The sequence below is a fragment of the Mobula hypostoma genome, chromosome 2, assembly GCF_963921235.1.
Source record: "Mobula hypostoma chromosome 2, sMobHyp1.1, whole genome shotgun sequence".
Classification (NCBI taxonomy): domain Eukaryota; kingdom Metazoa; phylum Chordata; class Chondrichthyes; order Myliobatiformes; family Myliobatidae; genus Mobula; species Mobula hypostoma.
Window position 1 is genome coordinate 175,914,368 of NC_086098.1, and position 15,628 is coordinate 175,929,995.

Sequence of the window (15,628 nt, forward strand, 5' to 3'; positions counted from 1 at the left end):
AGCCCATATAGCAGAAGTTAAAAGATACTCAAAGAGACAATATTCTTTAACATTACTTACCATAAAGACAAACTCTGCATAATCAATAAGGAAATGGAACAGGTAGATAATAAGTGGAGTCTGTAAAATAAAATATAATAAATGTACCAGCTAACAAAAGATAACTTCTCACCAAATAAATTTGATGACAAAGATAAAGACATCAGAATTTATTGTAATATTTCAACAGGGTATTGGGTCACAATATCTGAACCATTTCATATGCATTAGTGCAATTGATTTCTTCCTCTAGACAGTCAATCTGATCAACCATTCTAGTTAGCCACCCCGCCCCTCTCTACTACCACAGTCACTGCACTGCAAACACTTTAAATCACATTTTATAATGCTGTTTACATTGTAAATACATGCTGCCAGTTATTTTTTGAAAGGCAAACTACCTATTAACTGAGTAACAAATTACATATTTGAATGAACTATAGAACAAACTAGAACATTAGTAATATTACTACAGTACTATAAAACTGTGTATCAGTTCCTAATAGTTATTGACAGAAGAATTCATACAGTACACACTGCCATGTTCTTTTGATTGGCTGTAAATGAACAAAATCAGCACAGACACCTAGTATAGACCACGGACGACCTTCATTGCCTTCCTGCGTGAAGTAGTGTCAAAAATCACCGCTTTTTAATTAGGTGTCGGTCAGTCCAAATGAACACATAACACAACCACAAACAACTGACGCTATTTAAAAACTTTGCTCTAAGCATGGCGTAATTTCTAACGACCACACAAGTGCATGTGACTGATGCTAATTAGAAACTGTTACATCCTCCAAGTCCACGCACAAACAAGAGAAAATCTGCAGATGCTGGAAATCCAAGCAACACATACAAAATGCTGGAGGAACTGCCAGGCAGCATCTATGGAAAAAAGTACAGTCGACGTTTTGGGTCGAAACTGTTCAGCAGGATTGGAGAAAAAATGATGAGGAGTAGATTCAGAAGGTGGCCACTTTCTTTGTAACATTCAAGCTGATTGTTGATACCATCAAATTCTGCATAGATCCTAACTTGCAGTGGTGAAATAGTTTCATTTTCACTCTGGGCTGTTTCTCGCATCTCCAAGTCTGAATGCTTGAAACCGCAGTGAGCAAAACAGTTCTGAATTGTCTTACTGCTTATTTCTCACCAATTAACAGTGACAAAAATCACTGATTTTTGAACACAAATACACGCAACTGATGCTAATTAAAAACTGCTCTAAGCACAGTATATTGTCTAACGGCCACATAAGTTCATGTGACTGATGTTAGTTAGAAACTTTTCTACAAGTCTCCTGTCCCAATTAAGTGACAGTGTCCCAAAACAAACGAGGAAATCCCAGCTACTTTTTCGGTTAAGCAACACACATCAAAGTTGCTGGTGAACGCAGCAGGCCAGGCAGCATCTGTAGGAAGAACGAAGGGTCTCGGCCTGAAACGTCGACTGCACCTCTTCCTACAGATGCTGCCTGGCCTGCTGCGTTCACCAGCAACTTTGACGTGTGTTGCTTGAGTTTCCAGCACCTGCAGAATTCCTGTTGTTTACTTTTTCGATTAAGTTTTGTATCCCAAAAAAAGCAACTGCCCCAATTAACTAATGGGACAATTAACCGGAATCCACTGTAATTCTTCATTCTTATAATTGTTGCAATGTTATTGTTTTTTTATTTCCTATCAAGCCAACCAATTTTCTCTCTAAGTTGTGCTGTGTGTGAGTGCACACATCTTTTGCTACAAGCGCACAAAGAAATTTAAGTTGTGCACAAAAGGTTGTCACCCTCTACCTCATTAGCATGTTAAGTATATTTCAGGATCACACACAATCACATTTCCTTTTCCGGCTTCTGATGTGGACAATGCTGACAACGTGGAGTTTGCTCTAATTTGTCTGTATATTTTAGAACTGACTTGTTTATACTGCTTTTATTGAAGAAGTTTTTCAGTGCGCACATGTTGCTGTCACTCGGCAAAAAAATTGCACAGCACAAGATTTTTGCACACACCGTTCATTATAAATTAAGAGAGAACATAGGCACCAACACACCACAGCAAATTCCTAATATACCTAAACAAAGTTGATCATTGATTTAAATAACTAACTTACATAAGGAAAGTAACTGTAGCTCAGTGATAAAATAAATATTATTATGGCTGAAATGACAAAGAAGGGAAAGCCATGTCTACTGGAGTGAGACAACCCAGAGGTTGCCTGTTCAGTTATTTACCACAGTGGCCTATTCAGTCAGCAGATGAGTAGCTTAGCATCTACTCCCCATAACTGTACTTACTCTCAAATCCATCTCTTCATTCAAAGTCAAAGTTGAAACCTTTTGAAACTATCTCATGTTGAATGTTGAAAGGCCTAGACAGAGTAGATGTGGAAAGAATGGTGGGAGAGTCCAGGACAAAAAGACACACACAGCCTCAAGATAGAGGGGCATCCATTTAAAACAGAGATGCAGAGAAATTTCTTTAGCCAGAGAATGGTGAATTTGTGGAATTTAACACAGGCCGCTGTGAAGGCCAGGTTGCTGGGTGTATTTAAGGCACAGCTTGATAAGTTCTTGATTGGACGCGACATCAAAAGTTGTAGGGAAAATGCTGGGGAGTGGGGGTGAGGAGGGGAGAAAAGAATCAGCCATGATTGAATGGTGGAGCAGACTTGATGGGCCAAATGGCCTAATTCTGCTCCTATGTCTTATGATAAAAGTCAAGTGAAATTTATTATTGAAATATGTATAATATTCAGATTCATTTTCTTGCAGGCACTTACAAGAAAATAAAGAAATATAATTGAATTTATGAATAACCATGCATAAACAAAGACTGACAAACAACCAACGCACAAAAGAAGACAAATTTTAAAAATACAAACAATAATACTTATAACATAAATTGTAAAAAAGTCCTTGAAAGTGAGCCTGTAGGCTGTGGAATCAGTTCTGAGTAGTGATTCCACAGGGTGGTGGGGAGTGAAATTATCCATATCAGCTCAAGAGCCTGATGGTTGTAGGGTACTAACTGTTCCTGAATCTGCTGTTGTGGAATCTAAGACTTCTGCACCTCCTGCCCAATGATAGCAATGAGAAGAGGGCATGGCAAGGTTGATAGGGGTCTTTGATAATCGATACTGCTTCCTTGTGGCAGCTCACCATGTCTGTCATTGTGGCGGGATCAACAGTTAAATGAAAAAGGGGATCCTATAACATTGCAAATGCCAATGTTTTGTGATCCAAACAGATACCAGTATAAAAGCACCAGAACCAATTGAGTAACACACGCAAAATGCTGGATGAACTCAGCAGATCAAGCATTTATGGAGAGGAATAAATAAGCAGTAGACATTATGGGCTGAGACCTTTCAACAGATGCTGCCTGACCTGCTGAATTCCTCCAACATTTTGTGTGTGTTACTCTGGATTTCCAGCATCTACAGAATCTCTTGTGTTTATAACCAATTGAGTGCAAATCCAAAACTGTGCAGATGATAAAATGACCCAAGGGGAGATGGTTCTGGGGATACTGTCTTCCCTCTTAGCACTTCACCCAATCTGTCATAGTTCACATACAACCACTGCACTGAGTCTGTTCAAAAACACAGTAAGACACGACATTGACCTTTGGTGGATCTGTTGATAATACTCTTGCCTCAATTGTAAGGTTGAATTCAGAAGACGTAGATGGACTAGTAGAAAGGGCAAGGAAGTGGCAGGTTGAATACAATAGGGAAGTGTATGGTCATGGACTTTGGGAGAAGGAATGGAAGCATAATTTTCTAAACAGGAATCAAATTCAAAAATCAGAGCTGCAAAGGGACCAAGGCGTCTGTTTGCAGGATTTCCCTCAAGGTTAACTTGCAGGTCGAGTCGGTGGTAAGGAAGGAAAATGCAATGTTAACATTCATTTCCATAAGACTAGAACAAAAAAAAAGCATTGAGGTAATGCTGAGGCTTTACAGGCACTGGTCAGACCACACCGAGTATTCTGAGCAGCTCTGGCCTCCTTATCTAAGGAAGGACGTACCGGCATTGGAGAGAGTCCAAAGGTGGTTCACGATAATGATCCAAAAAATGAAAAGAGTTAATATATGAGAAATTTTAATATCTCTGGGCTTTTTCCTCATTGGAGCTTAGAAGAATGAGGGGGCATCTTATTGAATCTATTGAACCTAAAAGGCTTAGATAGAGTGGATGTGGAGTGGATGTTTCCTATAGTGGGGAAATCTAAGACCAGAGGGCACAGCCTCAAAATAGAGGAATGTCCATTTAGAACAGAGATGAGGAGGAATTTCTTTGGCCAGAGGGTGGTGAGTCTGTGGAATTCATTGCCACGGATGGCTGTGGAGGCCAAGTCATTGATTATATTTAAAGTGGAGAGAGATAGGTTCTAGATTAGTAAGGATGTCAGATGTAGAGGGATAATAAATCAGCCATGATGGAATGACAGAGCAGACTCAGTGTGATAAATAGCCTAAGTCTGCTCCTATGGACATTTGAACATGAATATCAAAGCAGTCATTCCAGTGCCATAGTGCTGGAATGATGGACTGTAGCTGCTTTTGCTCTCCTCTTCAATGAAGGATCAACCTGACCTCTTAGAAAAGACAGAATGATTTCCTTCAGTGGTGTGACCACAATTACTTCCTAACCTGCACTCAAAGCATCTGATTTGGTTCAGGAGACATGGTAGCTTAGCCGTAACTTAATGTTATTTACACACCAGCGATCCGGGTTCAATTCCACTGCTGTCTGTAAGGAGCTTATACATTCTTCCCATGGCTGTGTGGGTTTCCTCCAGATGCTCTGATTTCCTCCAAAGATATACAGGTTAGGGTTAGTGAACAGCCGGAGACACAGCAACACTTGCAGATCACTGGATTGTGCTGAGTCATTGACACAAATGTCACATTCCACTGTATGTTTCCATGTATATGTGACAAACAAAGTTAATCTTCAAAGTCAAGAATTCTTTGAAATTCTGAGTTGATAATCCTAATAACAAGTGAAACCATTTTTTATTCCTATCTGATCAAAAATACAATACTTGAAGAACTGCAATGCATGTAATCTCCATTTCAATTACTCAGAAACAGCCCAGAGATGTACACATTGATGTACAAGTACAACGTGTTAACAGACTTTTTACATGTTTTATTTCTTTACAACCTTACACACTGATGTTCTTGGCACCACCTTTCTGAACCTTCTTTCTCTCACTCTCTGGATGTCCTTAAAGATTCCCAAAACAATAATGCATATCATGCCCACAAAGCACCATTAAATTATTGCGCCTGCATATTACATCCAAAGTATTCAACATTTTGGATATTCAAGACTGTTTAATGTCATTTCCAGTACACAAATGTAAAGAACAAATTAATTGTTACTCTGTTTCAAATGTAGCACAAAAAACACAATAATAATTTTAAAAACATAATAAATATAAATAAACAGGACAGTTTCTATACATAGATCGATTTTATGTCCATAAAGTTACGCTAGGCTGTACATAAGGTGACTAAAGGGAAGTTATAAAGTAGTGGTGGGTGTATGGAAGGGTGGAGGTGTTGGCCCAACCTTACTCCTTATGGAAACTAACTGTTTTTGAGCCTGGTGGTCCTGGCGTGGATGCTACATCCCACTCCCATCGGGCAGGAGGCTACAAACAGTCTATGAATAGGGTGTGTTGCTGGCCCTTTTTCAGCATCTTTCTGAACATATATCCTTGTTAGCAACTAGGCTGCTTCTGGTGATGCATTATTGGGCAGTTTTGACTACCCGTTGTAATGCCTTTCTGTCTACCACAGTGCAGTTTCTCACTCAATATTTAAGAAAGTCCCCCATAACTATAACAGTACCCTCAGAACATGCCTTTCTAATATTCTGATAGAATTGTTTATTAAAATCTCTTTCAGCATTAGGGAGTCTATAACATACACCCAATGTTATTGTTTTATCCTTATAGCTTTCAATTCTCACCCAGAATATCTTCACTAAATCTCAATTCACTTCCTATCATAAGTAGCCTCATGTTTAAATTCTCTCTTATTAATGAGGTCCCACATAACATTATTGACAGTTGCCGGGGCCAGGGTCGGAACGCTTGGCAGAGATGGTGCTCGGTGTCGGAGAGCTGGTCGGAGGCTCGGAGTTTTCGGACGGACTCAGAGTCGGACTGTGGTCGGATGCTTCCAGTATGCTGCATCGGCAAGTTGGCGGTGCTGGGGGTTTACCGTCTGAGTGAGATGATGGGACTTTTGAGTGACTTTGAGACTATTACCATGCCATGGTCTGTTCTTATCAAATTACGGTATTGTTTGTGTTGTTGTAACTATATGTTATAATTATGTGGTTTTTGTTAGTTTTTAAGCCGGTTTGTCATGTGTTTCTGTGATATAATTCTGGAAAAACATTGTACCATTTCTTAATGCATGCATTATTAAATGACAATAAAAGGGGACTGCGTGTCCTCATAATCTAAAAAAAACTTTAAAAAATGTAAATGGCTACTCCTCCACCTTTACGATCTTTTCTAATTATATCCTTTAATACTATATTCATCACCATCCTTTGAGGTCAGGCAGGTTTCATTTATTGCTATTATATCATACTTATACACACTTGCATATATTTCCAGCTTGGTTATTTTATTCCTAATACTTCTTGCATTCATACAAGCCATCCTCAGACTATTACTGATGCTTTCATCCTATTCCGACCCATTTATATATTTTTAAAGCCTATAATCAGTTTATGTCTTAATATGTTATTCTCCACATTGATGTTTAAACAATTGTACCTGGCATGTTCCCTGTTCCAACCGCCCCCCCAAATCCCTAGTTTAAACCGTCCTCAGCTAACTGAAGCCTACCCCTGCCCAGTACATTAGTGCCCCTCCAGTTCAAATACATCTTGTCCCAGTGGTACAAGTTCCATCTGCTCCAAAAGGGACTAAATGTCCCATAAACAAGCTAGCTTATTTGTATAGCACTTTTCAAACTCAAGGCAGTTCAAAGTGCTTTACATAGAGCAAGATATAAAAACCAACATTAAATTTCAGACAGTATATAAGAGAATAAAATCAAACAAAAAATAGATATGATAAATAGAAGTTACAGTGCAGGAGATTCTAATTAAAAGCTACAGGGAAAAGCAAATTTTAAGCCTCGATTTAAAGCTGCTTAAAGTAGGGGCAGACTTCAAATCTTCTGGAAGGTTATTCCAGATACATGGAGCATAGTAACTGAAAGCTGTTTCACTATATTTACTTTTGACCCTGGGGGCGGTAAGTAGACCCACCCTAGACGACTTGAGAGCTCAGGAAGGTTCATAATACAACAAGAGATCAGAGATGTATTTTGGCCCTAGACCATTCAGTGCTTTATAAACCAGTAGTAATATTTTAAAGTCAATCATCTGATGGACAGGAAGCCAGTGTAGCGATCTGAGAACTAGGATGATATGCTTTACTTTCTTGGTCTTAGTGCGGACTCTGGCAGCAGCGTTCTGAATGAGCTGCAGCTGTCTGAGGGATTTTTTTTAAACAGAGGCCTGTGAAAACGCCATTACAGTAGTCAAGCCTACTAAAAATAAATGCACGGACAAGTTTTTCTAGATCTTGCTGAGACATAAGCTCTTTGACTCTCGCTATATTTTTAAGATGGTTGTAGGCTGGCTTTGCAATTGTCTTAATGCAGCAGTTAAAATTTAAGTCAAAATCCATCACAACACCAAGGTTTCTGGCTTAGTTTGTGGTCTGTAATGACAGGGATTCTAAATCAGTATTAACTTTTAATCATTCTTTTCTGGCACCAAAACAATTATTTCAGTTATTTCTTTGTTTAACTGGAGGGAATTTTGGCTCATCAATCAGTGATTTGGTTGATTGCTTTTTTTAGTGATTGTAAATCTTATGCCCCTCTAACCTACACCATAATTTGAGCCAGGCATTAAATTTTCTAACCTCCTTCACCTTACCTGGACTGGTACACAGCACAGGGAGAACATCTGAGAAGACCACCTGGTCAGTTCTGTCCCAAAGCTTCCAACCTAACTCTGTAAATTTGTCTTGCAGAACTGACAGCCTACCCTTACCTATGTCATTTGTTCTGATGTAGACAAGACAATGTCACTGAAGACTAGCAAATTTCTACAGACCTATTGTGGAGAGCATCCTGAAACCTGGTATGGAGGCTCCAATGCAGAGGCTTGGAAAAAGCTGCAAAGGGTTGTAAGGGTTTTGGCCCGAAATGTTGACTGTACTTTTTTTCATAGATGCTGCCTGGCCTGCTGAGTTCCTCCAGCATTTTGTGTACTGTATGTTGCCCATGTTGGGCACCAGCCTCCCCAGCACTGAGGACATCTTCAAATGGTAATGCCTCAAGAAGGTGGCATTCATCACGAAGAACCCTCACCACCTAGGGCATACCTATTCACATTACTATCAGCGAGGAGCTGCAGGAGCCTGAAGACTCAACATTTTAGGAACAGCACCTTCCCCTCTGCCATCAGATTTCTGAATAAATAGACCAAGAATCCTCAAACACTACCTTACGAATTTGTTTTATGTGTTATTTATTGTATATTCTTATCATTATATATGTATAGTAATTTTTATGTGGTGCACTGTACTGCTGCCATAGAACAACAAATTTCACGACATATGACAGTGATAATAAGCCCGGTACTGGTTCTCATTACCCAATGTAGGATCTAGATGATTGCAAATTGGTTGCTTATCCAACAACATTGATTACTATTTAAAAGCATTTCAGTAGCTGTAAGATACCTTGGGACAACTCAAGATTGTGGAAGACATCATACAATCAACAAATCCTTTAATATAAAGTTTAAAATAAATTTTATTAGTAAAGTACATATATGTTACCAAATACATCCCTGAGATTCGTTTTCTCGTGGACATACTCAACAAATCTACAGAATTGATAGAGGTATTTAAAATTATGAGGGGGATAGACAGAGCTGACGTGGATAGACTTTTGCCATTGAGAGTGGGGGAGATTCAAACAAGAGGACATGAGTTGAGAGTTAAAGGGCAATAGTTTAGGGGTAACATGAGGGGGAACTTCTTTACTCAGAGAGTGGTAGCTGTGTGGAACGAGCTTCCAGCAGAAGTGGTTGAGGCAGGTTCGATGTTGTCGTTTAAAGTTAATTTGGATAGCTATATGGACAGGAAGGGAATGGAGGGTTATGGGATGAGTGTGGGTCGGTGGGACTAGGTGAGAGTAAAAGTTTGGCACGGACTAGAAGGGCCGAGATGGCCTGTTTCTGTGCTGTAATTGTTATATGGTTATACATGGTTAAAAATAACTATATCAGAATCAATGAAAGACAGCCCAACTAGGGTGCTCAATTGGATTGCAGAAGATCACAAACTGTGCAAATATAGAAAGAAACAGTCATATAAATAAATAAGCAATAAATATAGACAACATAAGATGAAGAGCCCTTGAAAGTGAGTTTCAGACCTTACATAAAATATGTTCCACTACCATGCCACAAAAATTTACTTTTCCAATACATACATTAATTTTGATCAATTTATAGGTTATCTGATGGGAATTGAGTCTCTGAGCAGGATGAAGCACATATATGATTCCAATAATGGGAGAGTCTAGGACAAGAGGGAACAGCCTCAGAATACAAGGGCATCCCTTTGGCACAGAGATGAGGGTGAATTTCTAAAGCCAGAGGGTGGAGAATCTATGGAATTCATCACCATAGACATCTGTGGAGGCCAAGTTATTGGGTATACTGAAAGCTGAGAACTGATAGGTTCTTGATTCGTAAGAGTGTCAGACATTATGGGGAAAAGGCAGGAGAATGGGGTTGAGAGGGAAAATAAATCAGCGTGATCAAAAGGCGATGCGGATTTAATGGGCCAAATGGACTAATTCTGTTTGTGTCTTGTGGTCAAACTTGCACACTGGGACTCAGAAGACACGATGATCCAGAACCACATGTCTCGTTATAAATTAAGTTGTCAATAAATCTCACATTATGTAAACCAAGGTTTACAACCAATATATAATTGATAATATTGTACTTACTTCATGGAACACATTCCCAGTGTATGGGGACACACCTAGATCCAGCAAAGATAGCCCTTCCACGACTGAAACAAATGCAAACAAACATTACTTAACTCAGTTGCAAAACACAGAATCAAATATGAAGTGACTGAACTCATCAATTTAAGAGACTTAGAACATTGAACATTACAAACCCTTAGGCCCAAAATATTGTGCCACCCTTAAAATCTAAGATGAATTTAATCTTTCCCTCCTAAATAGCCCATCCATGTGCCTAACTGTGAGTTTCCTAAATGTCCCTAATGCATCTGCATCTGCCTCTACCCACACTCCTGACAAGGTGTTCCATATATCCACCAGCCTCTGTGTAAATAACCTATTTCTGACCTCCCTATACTTTCCTCTAATCAACTTAAAATTATTCAAGATTACTTAATGTCATTTCTAATACACAAATGTAAAGGAGAACAAAATAATTGTTACTCTGGATCTGATGCAGCACAAAAAAGCACAATAAAGAATAATGAAAAAAAAACACAATAAATATAAATACATAAAATAGCTTACGTACATAGATCGGTTGTATGTCCATAAAGTGATGCTAGGCATAGTCGTGTCTCTACATAAGGTGACTTGACAGGAAATTATTAAGTGATGGTGGTGGGGGTGTGGAGAGGTGGGTTAGTGGGAGGAGGTGTGGATGCTACATAGACTCCTCCCTGATGGGAGTGGCACACACAGTCCACAAGCAGGTTGGGTGGGATCCTTAATCACGTTAATGACTCTTTTCCGGAACCTTTCTGTATATATGTCCTTGATGGCAGATAGGCAGGTGCCAGAGATGCATTGTGCAGTTTTGATTATCCATTGTAAAGTCTTTCTGTCTGCCACAGTGTAGTTTCCATACCATGCAGGGATGCAGCTTATTAGGATGCTCTCTACTGCACATCTATAGAATGGCACTGAGGATAGATGTGCATAGTCCAGCTCTCTTCAGCTTTCCCACAGAGAAGAGGCACTGGTGAACTTTCCTAATTGTGCAGAATATGCTCTGTGGCCATAAGTTGTGCGAGATATACTCAGGAGTTTGAAACAGATTGCAGCTTCCACTGCGGCGTCATCTACATAAAAAGGGGTGTGAGCTCTCCTGAAGTCAATAACCATCTTCTTTGTCTTGTTGACATTGAGGAAGGGATTATTTACCTGGCACCAGGCCTCAAGCTCTTCCACCTGCACTCTGTAGGCCATCTCATTGTTGGTGATGAGCCCCACCTCTGCTGAGTCATTGGAGAACTTGACAGTGTGATTACTCGGGCATTTGGTCATGCAGTCATACGTGAGCCGACTGCACAGAGCACTGGGGGACACCCATGCTGAGGATGATGGGGATGGAAGAGCTGTTCTGCATCCTGACTTTCAGGTCTGTTGGTCCCCTTGTATTAGGCATTTTCACCCAGAGAAAAAGTCTCTGGCTGTCTACTGTATCTATGCTTTTTATCATCCTGTACACTTTTATCAAGTCCCTTCTCATCCTGTTTCGCTCCAAAGAGAAAAGTCACAGCTCTCTCAACCTATCCTCATGAGACATGCCCTCCAGTCCTGGCAGAATCTTGGTAAATCTCTTATGCACCCTCTATAAATTTTCTACATTCTTCCTAAAATGAGGTGACCAGAACTGAACACAATACTTCAAGAGTTTTATAGAGCTGTAACATTACCTCTAGGCTCTTGAATGTCCCATATGCCTTCTTAACCACCCTATCAATTTGCATGGCAACTTCGAGGCATCTACAGATATGGATCTCAAGGTACTTCTGCTGCACCACACTGCTAAGAATTCTACCATTAACCATGCATTCTGCTTCCAAATTTAACCTTCCTGAATGTATGATTTCACACTTTTCAGGGTTGAACTCCATCTGCCACTTCTAAAAATGTATCTGAGTCTTGGGATTTTGCTCCAATCAAGAATTCAGATACTTCCCATCAATGCACAGGACTTCTCAGTGTCTGCTGCAAGCAGAGAAGTTGCGAGAAATCTTGCACATCAGGTGGATCATACCTCACTTCACTTCCCATTCACAGGGAATCCTGTAAACGCCAACCATCCTGAGTCCCAGGTCATCTTTGACACACATAAGCTGCGATCTGAGCTTCCTTAGGGGTTTGTGGATGGTATTAATCCAGTTTTTCTTCAGGATCCTGGCGATCCTTCAAGAAACGGTGGAAATATAGGGAAGGTAGCAGTAACAAAGGGTTCCTCCTCATTGTTAGGTTTCCTGGTTTTTCCGTCAGCCCTTTTAAGGGCCTGACTGATTTCCTTCACCTTGTAGCCATTCTATAGGAACATCATGCATCATCATCTTATTTCCTCATGGAGACTCTCAGGATTCCCTGTGAAAGCAAAGCAGTGTACATCAGCCAGATGGGACGCACAGTGGATATCCACATCAAGGAGCATGGGAGATGCCATTTGGGTTACCCAGAGAAATCAGCAGCAGCAAAACATTGTACTCGCAATGGCCAAAGAATTGACTTCGATGGTGCAAAACTACAGTGTCGCGACAATGGCTTTTGGGGTCGCCTGGTGAAGGAAGCCATTGAAATAAAACTAGAGTAAATGAATTTTAACAAAGAATAAGGTCTCACTCTAAGTAACAACTGGAATTTGATTGTAAACAAGGTGGGACAGCGGAAAACTGATTGGATGAGGACTAACCAATCAGGAAGGATGGATGACGGGGGTATAAATACCACCAGACTAGACATGCCTGAGGAAGGTGGCAGAGTTTGTCATCAAAATATCGGTTAAAATTGATTTGCACAAACTGTGAAAATACAAATAGAAATAAATAATAATAAACAAATAATAGATATCAAGAACATGAAATGAAGAGGGGGACGGCTTTGATAGACTGGACTGGTCCGTATCCACTACTTTTTGTAAGATTTTCTATTCAAGGGCATTGGTGTTTCCATACCAGGCTGTGATGCAGCCAGTCAATATACTCTCCACCACACATCTGTAGAGCTTTGTTAAAGCTTTGGATGTCATACCAAATCTGCACAAACTCCTAAGGAAGTAGAGGTGTTGCCATGCTTTCTTCGTAACTGCACTTACATGCTGGGCCCAGGACAGGTCCTCTGAAGTGATAACACCAAGGAATTCAAAATTGCTGACCCTCTCCACTTCTGATCCTTCGATAAGGACTGACTCACGAACTTCTGGTTTCCTCCTCCTGAAGTCAATAACCAGCTCCTTCATCTTGCTGATATTGAGTAAGATGTTGTTGTTGTGAGGTACGACTCAGCCAGGTTTTCAATCTCCCTTCTAGACGCTGATTCGTCACCATCTTTGATTCGGCCTACGACAGTGGTGTCATCATCAAACTTGTATATGGCATTGGAGCTGTGCTAGCCACACTGTCATAAGTACAAAGTGAGTAGATCGGGGGGCTAAGCACACAGCCTTGTGGTGCACCTGTGCTGACGGAGATTGTGGTGGAGATGTTGTTGCCAATCTGAACTGACTGGGATTTACAAGTGGGGAAATCGATAATCCAATTGCTCAAGGAGGTATTGAGGCCAAGGTCTCGGAGTTTATTGATTAGTTTTGAGGGGATTATAGTACTAAACACCAAGCTGTAGTCATGCATTTATGTATGAGGTATGTATTTTTGCTGCCAGATGTTCCAGCATTGAGTGAAGAGCCAATGAGAAGGCATCCGCTGTGAATGTGTTGTGCTGGTGGGCAAATTGGTGCAGATCCAAGTCTCTCCCAGGCAGGAGTTTCATCACCAACCTCTTCAAACACTTCATCACTGTGGATGCAAGTGCTAATAGACAATAGTCACTGAGGCAGAAAAATGTTCCAGCAACTAACTTCAAAGTATCACTACCTTTCAGGACTTAGAATTCACTTTAATAAGGTTTATTTTATTCAGAGACACAGCAAGGAATGGACCCTTCCAGTCCAACGAGCCGCACTGCCCAGCAACCCACCTATTTAACCCTAGCCTAATCACAGGACAATTTACAATGACCAATTAACCTACTAACCGGTACGTCTTTGGACTGTGGGAGGAAACCAGAGCACCTGGAAGAAACCCACACAGTTCAAGGAGAGGAATGTACAAACTCTTTACAGACAACGTTGGGATTGATCTCCGCACTCTGACACCCCGAGTTGTAATAGTGTCGTACTAACCGCTACGCTGCCATATTGCCCCTGTTGTGGTATTGTGGGAAACAGTGGTAAGATTGTGGTAAACTACAAAGTGCCATTCTTTTGAGGTACCACACGCCATTACTGGTATGCACAGATCATACTTTGGCATTATTTCAAAGAATAGCAGACAGAATTTCCCCAGCATCCTAGTCAATTGTTATTCAGCAACCAACATTCGTGAACTTCTTCATCAAGTTATGGTGTTGTTGCACTGTTGTAACTATATGTTATAATTATGTGGTTTTGTTAGTTTTTTTCAGTCTTAGTCTGTCCTGTGTTTTGTGATATCACACCGGAGGAAATATTGTATCATTTCTTAATGCTTGCATTACTAAATGACAATAAAAGAGGACTGTGTGTCTTCACAACCTAAAGAAATTATCTGGTCCTTGATGTGGGAATGAGAAAATTAAATTTTAGTTTTAAGCATAAAAACTGGTCGTGACCCGAACCTGCATGGTTAAGCGTCATTGAGGCTAACATAAGCATTGCATTTTACCAATCGATCAAGGAAACATACTTTGATAGATGGACACAATCTCAAACTGGCTGCCTGAAAGATCTTTCAAAAGAGAGGCTGATAGGCACACACTTGGCAGAACATAATTTTCAAGGCTGAAGAGTGTGGGAAATGGGAATGAAGTGACACACACAAAATGCTGGAGCAACTCAGCAGGTCAGGCAACAGCTAGAGAAAAGAATAATTGACGCTTCAGGCCGAGACACTTCTTCAGGACAGAAAAAGGGGGAAGACCCCAGAATAAAAAGGGGTGGAGAAGGGAGGGAGGCTAGCCAGAAGGTGATAAGTGAAGCCAGGTGTGTGGGAAAGGTCAAGGCTGGAGAAGGAGGAACCTGATGAGACAGAAGAGTGGACCACAGCAGAAAGGACAGAAGGGGATCCAGCGGAAGGTGAAAGACAGGTGAGAAGCCAGAGTGGGGAACGGGAGCTTTAATTACTGGTAGGAGACATCGATATTCATGCCATCAGGTTGGAGGCTACCCAGACGGAATACAAGATGTTGCTCCTCCACCCTGAGGGTGGCCTCATCTTGGCCCGAGGAGGCCATGGATCGACAAGTTGAAATGGGACTGTGAATTGGAATGAAAGTGTTTGGCCACTGGGAAGTTCTGCCTTTGGCAAATGGAGCAGAGGTGGAAGGCTCTACAAGGAGCCTGAACAGACCAGTGCAGCAATGATTCTACAATCTCATTCTATGCTCTTTGTGGAGGACTGCAGAGCACAAACTGACCTGTAATAAGCAGCTGGTAAGCTGCATCTACCTACAATGCACTTTTGTTGAA

General features: G+C 40.7%; 1 protein-coding gene across 2 annotated transcripts in view; it reads right to left on the reverse strand.

The window, feature by feature from the left end:
- Positions 1 to 15,628, reverse strand: part of pigu (phosphatidylinositol glycan anchor biosynthesis, class U) — a 66,155-nt gene that overhangs the window by 47,670 nt on the left and 2,857 nt on the right. Inside the window, exons 1-3 of one of the 2 annotated variants that reach the window (XM_063041123.1) lie at positions 10,670 to 10,887; positions 10,117 to 10,181; positions 61 to 120 (exon numbers count right to left, since the gene is read on the reverse strand). In XM_063041123.1, the coding sequence (XP_062897193.1) occupies positions 61 to 63 (3 nt within the window). In that variant the 5' untranslated portion in view covers positions 64 to 120; positions 10,117 to 10,181; positions 10,670 to 10,887. Of the gene's footprint in view, positions 1 to 60; positions 121 to 10,116; positions 10,182 to 10,669; positions 10,888 to 15,628 lie in introns of those variants that run through there. The other variant, XM_063041122.1, reaches the window with a different exon arrangement.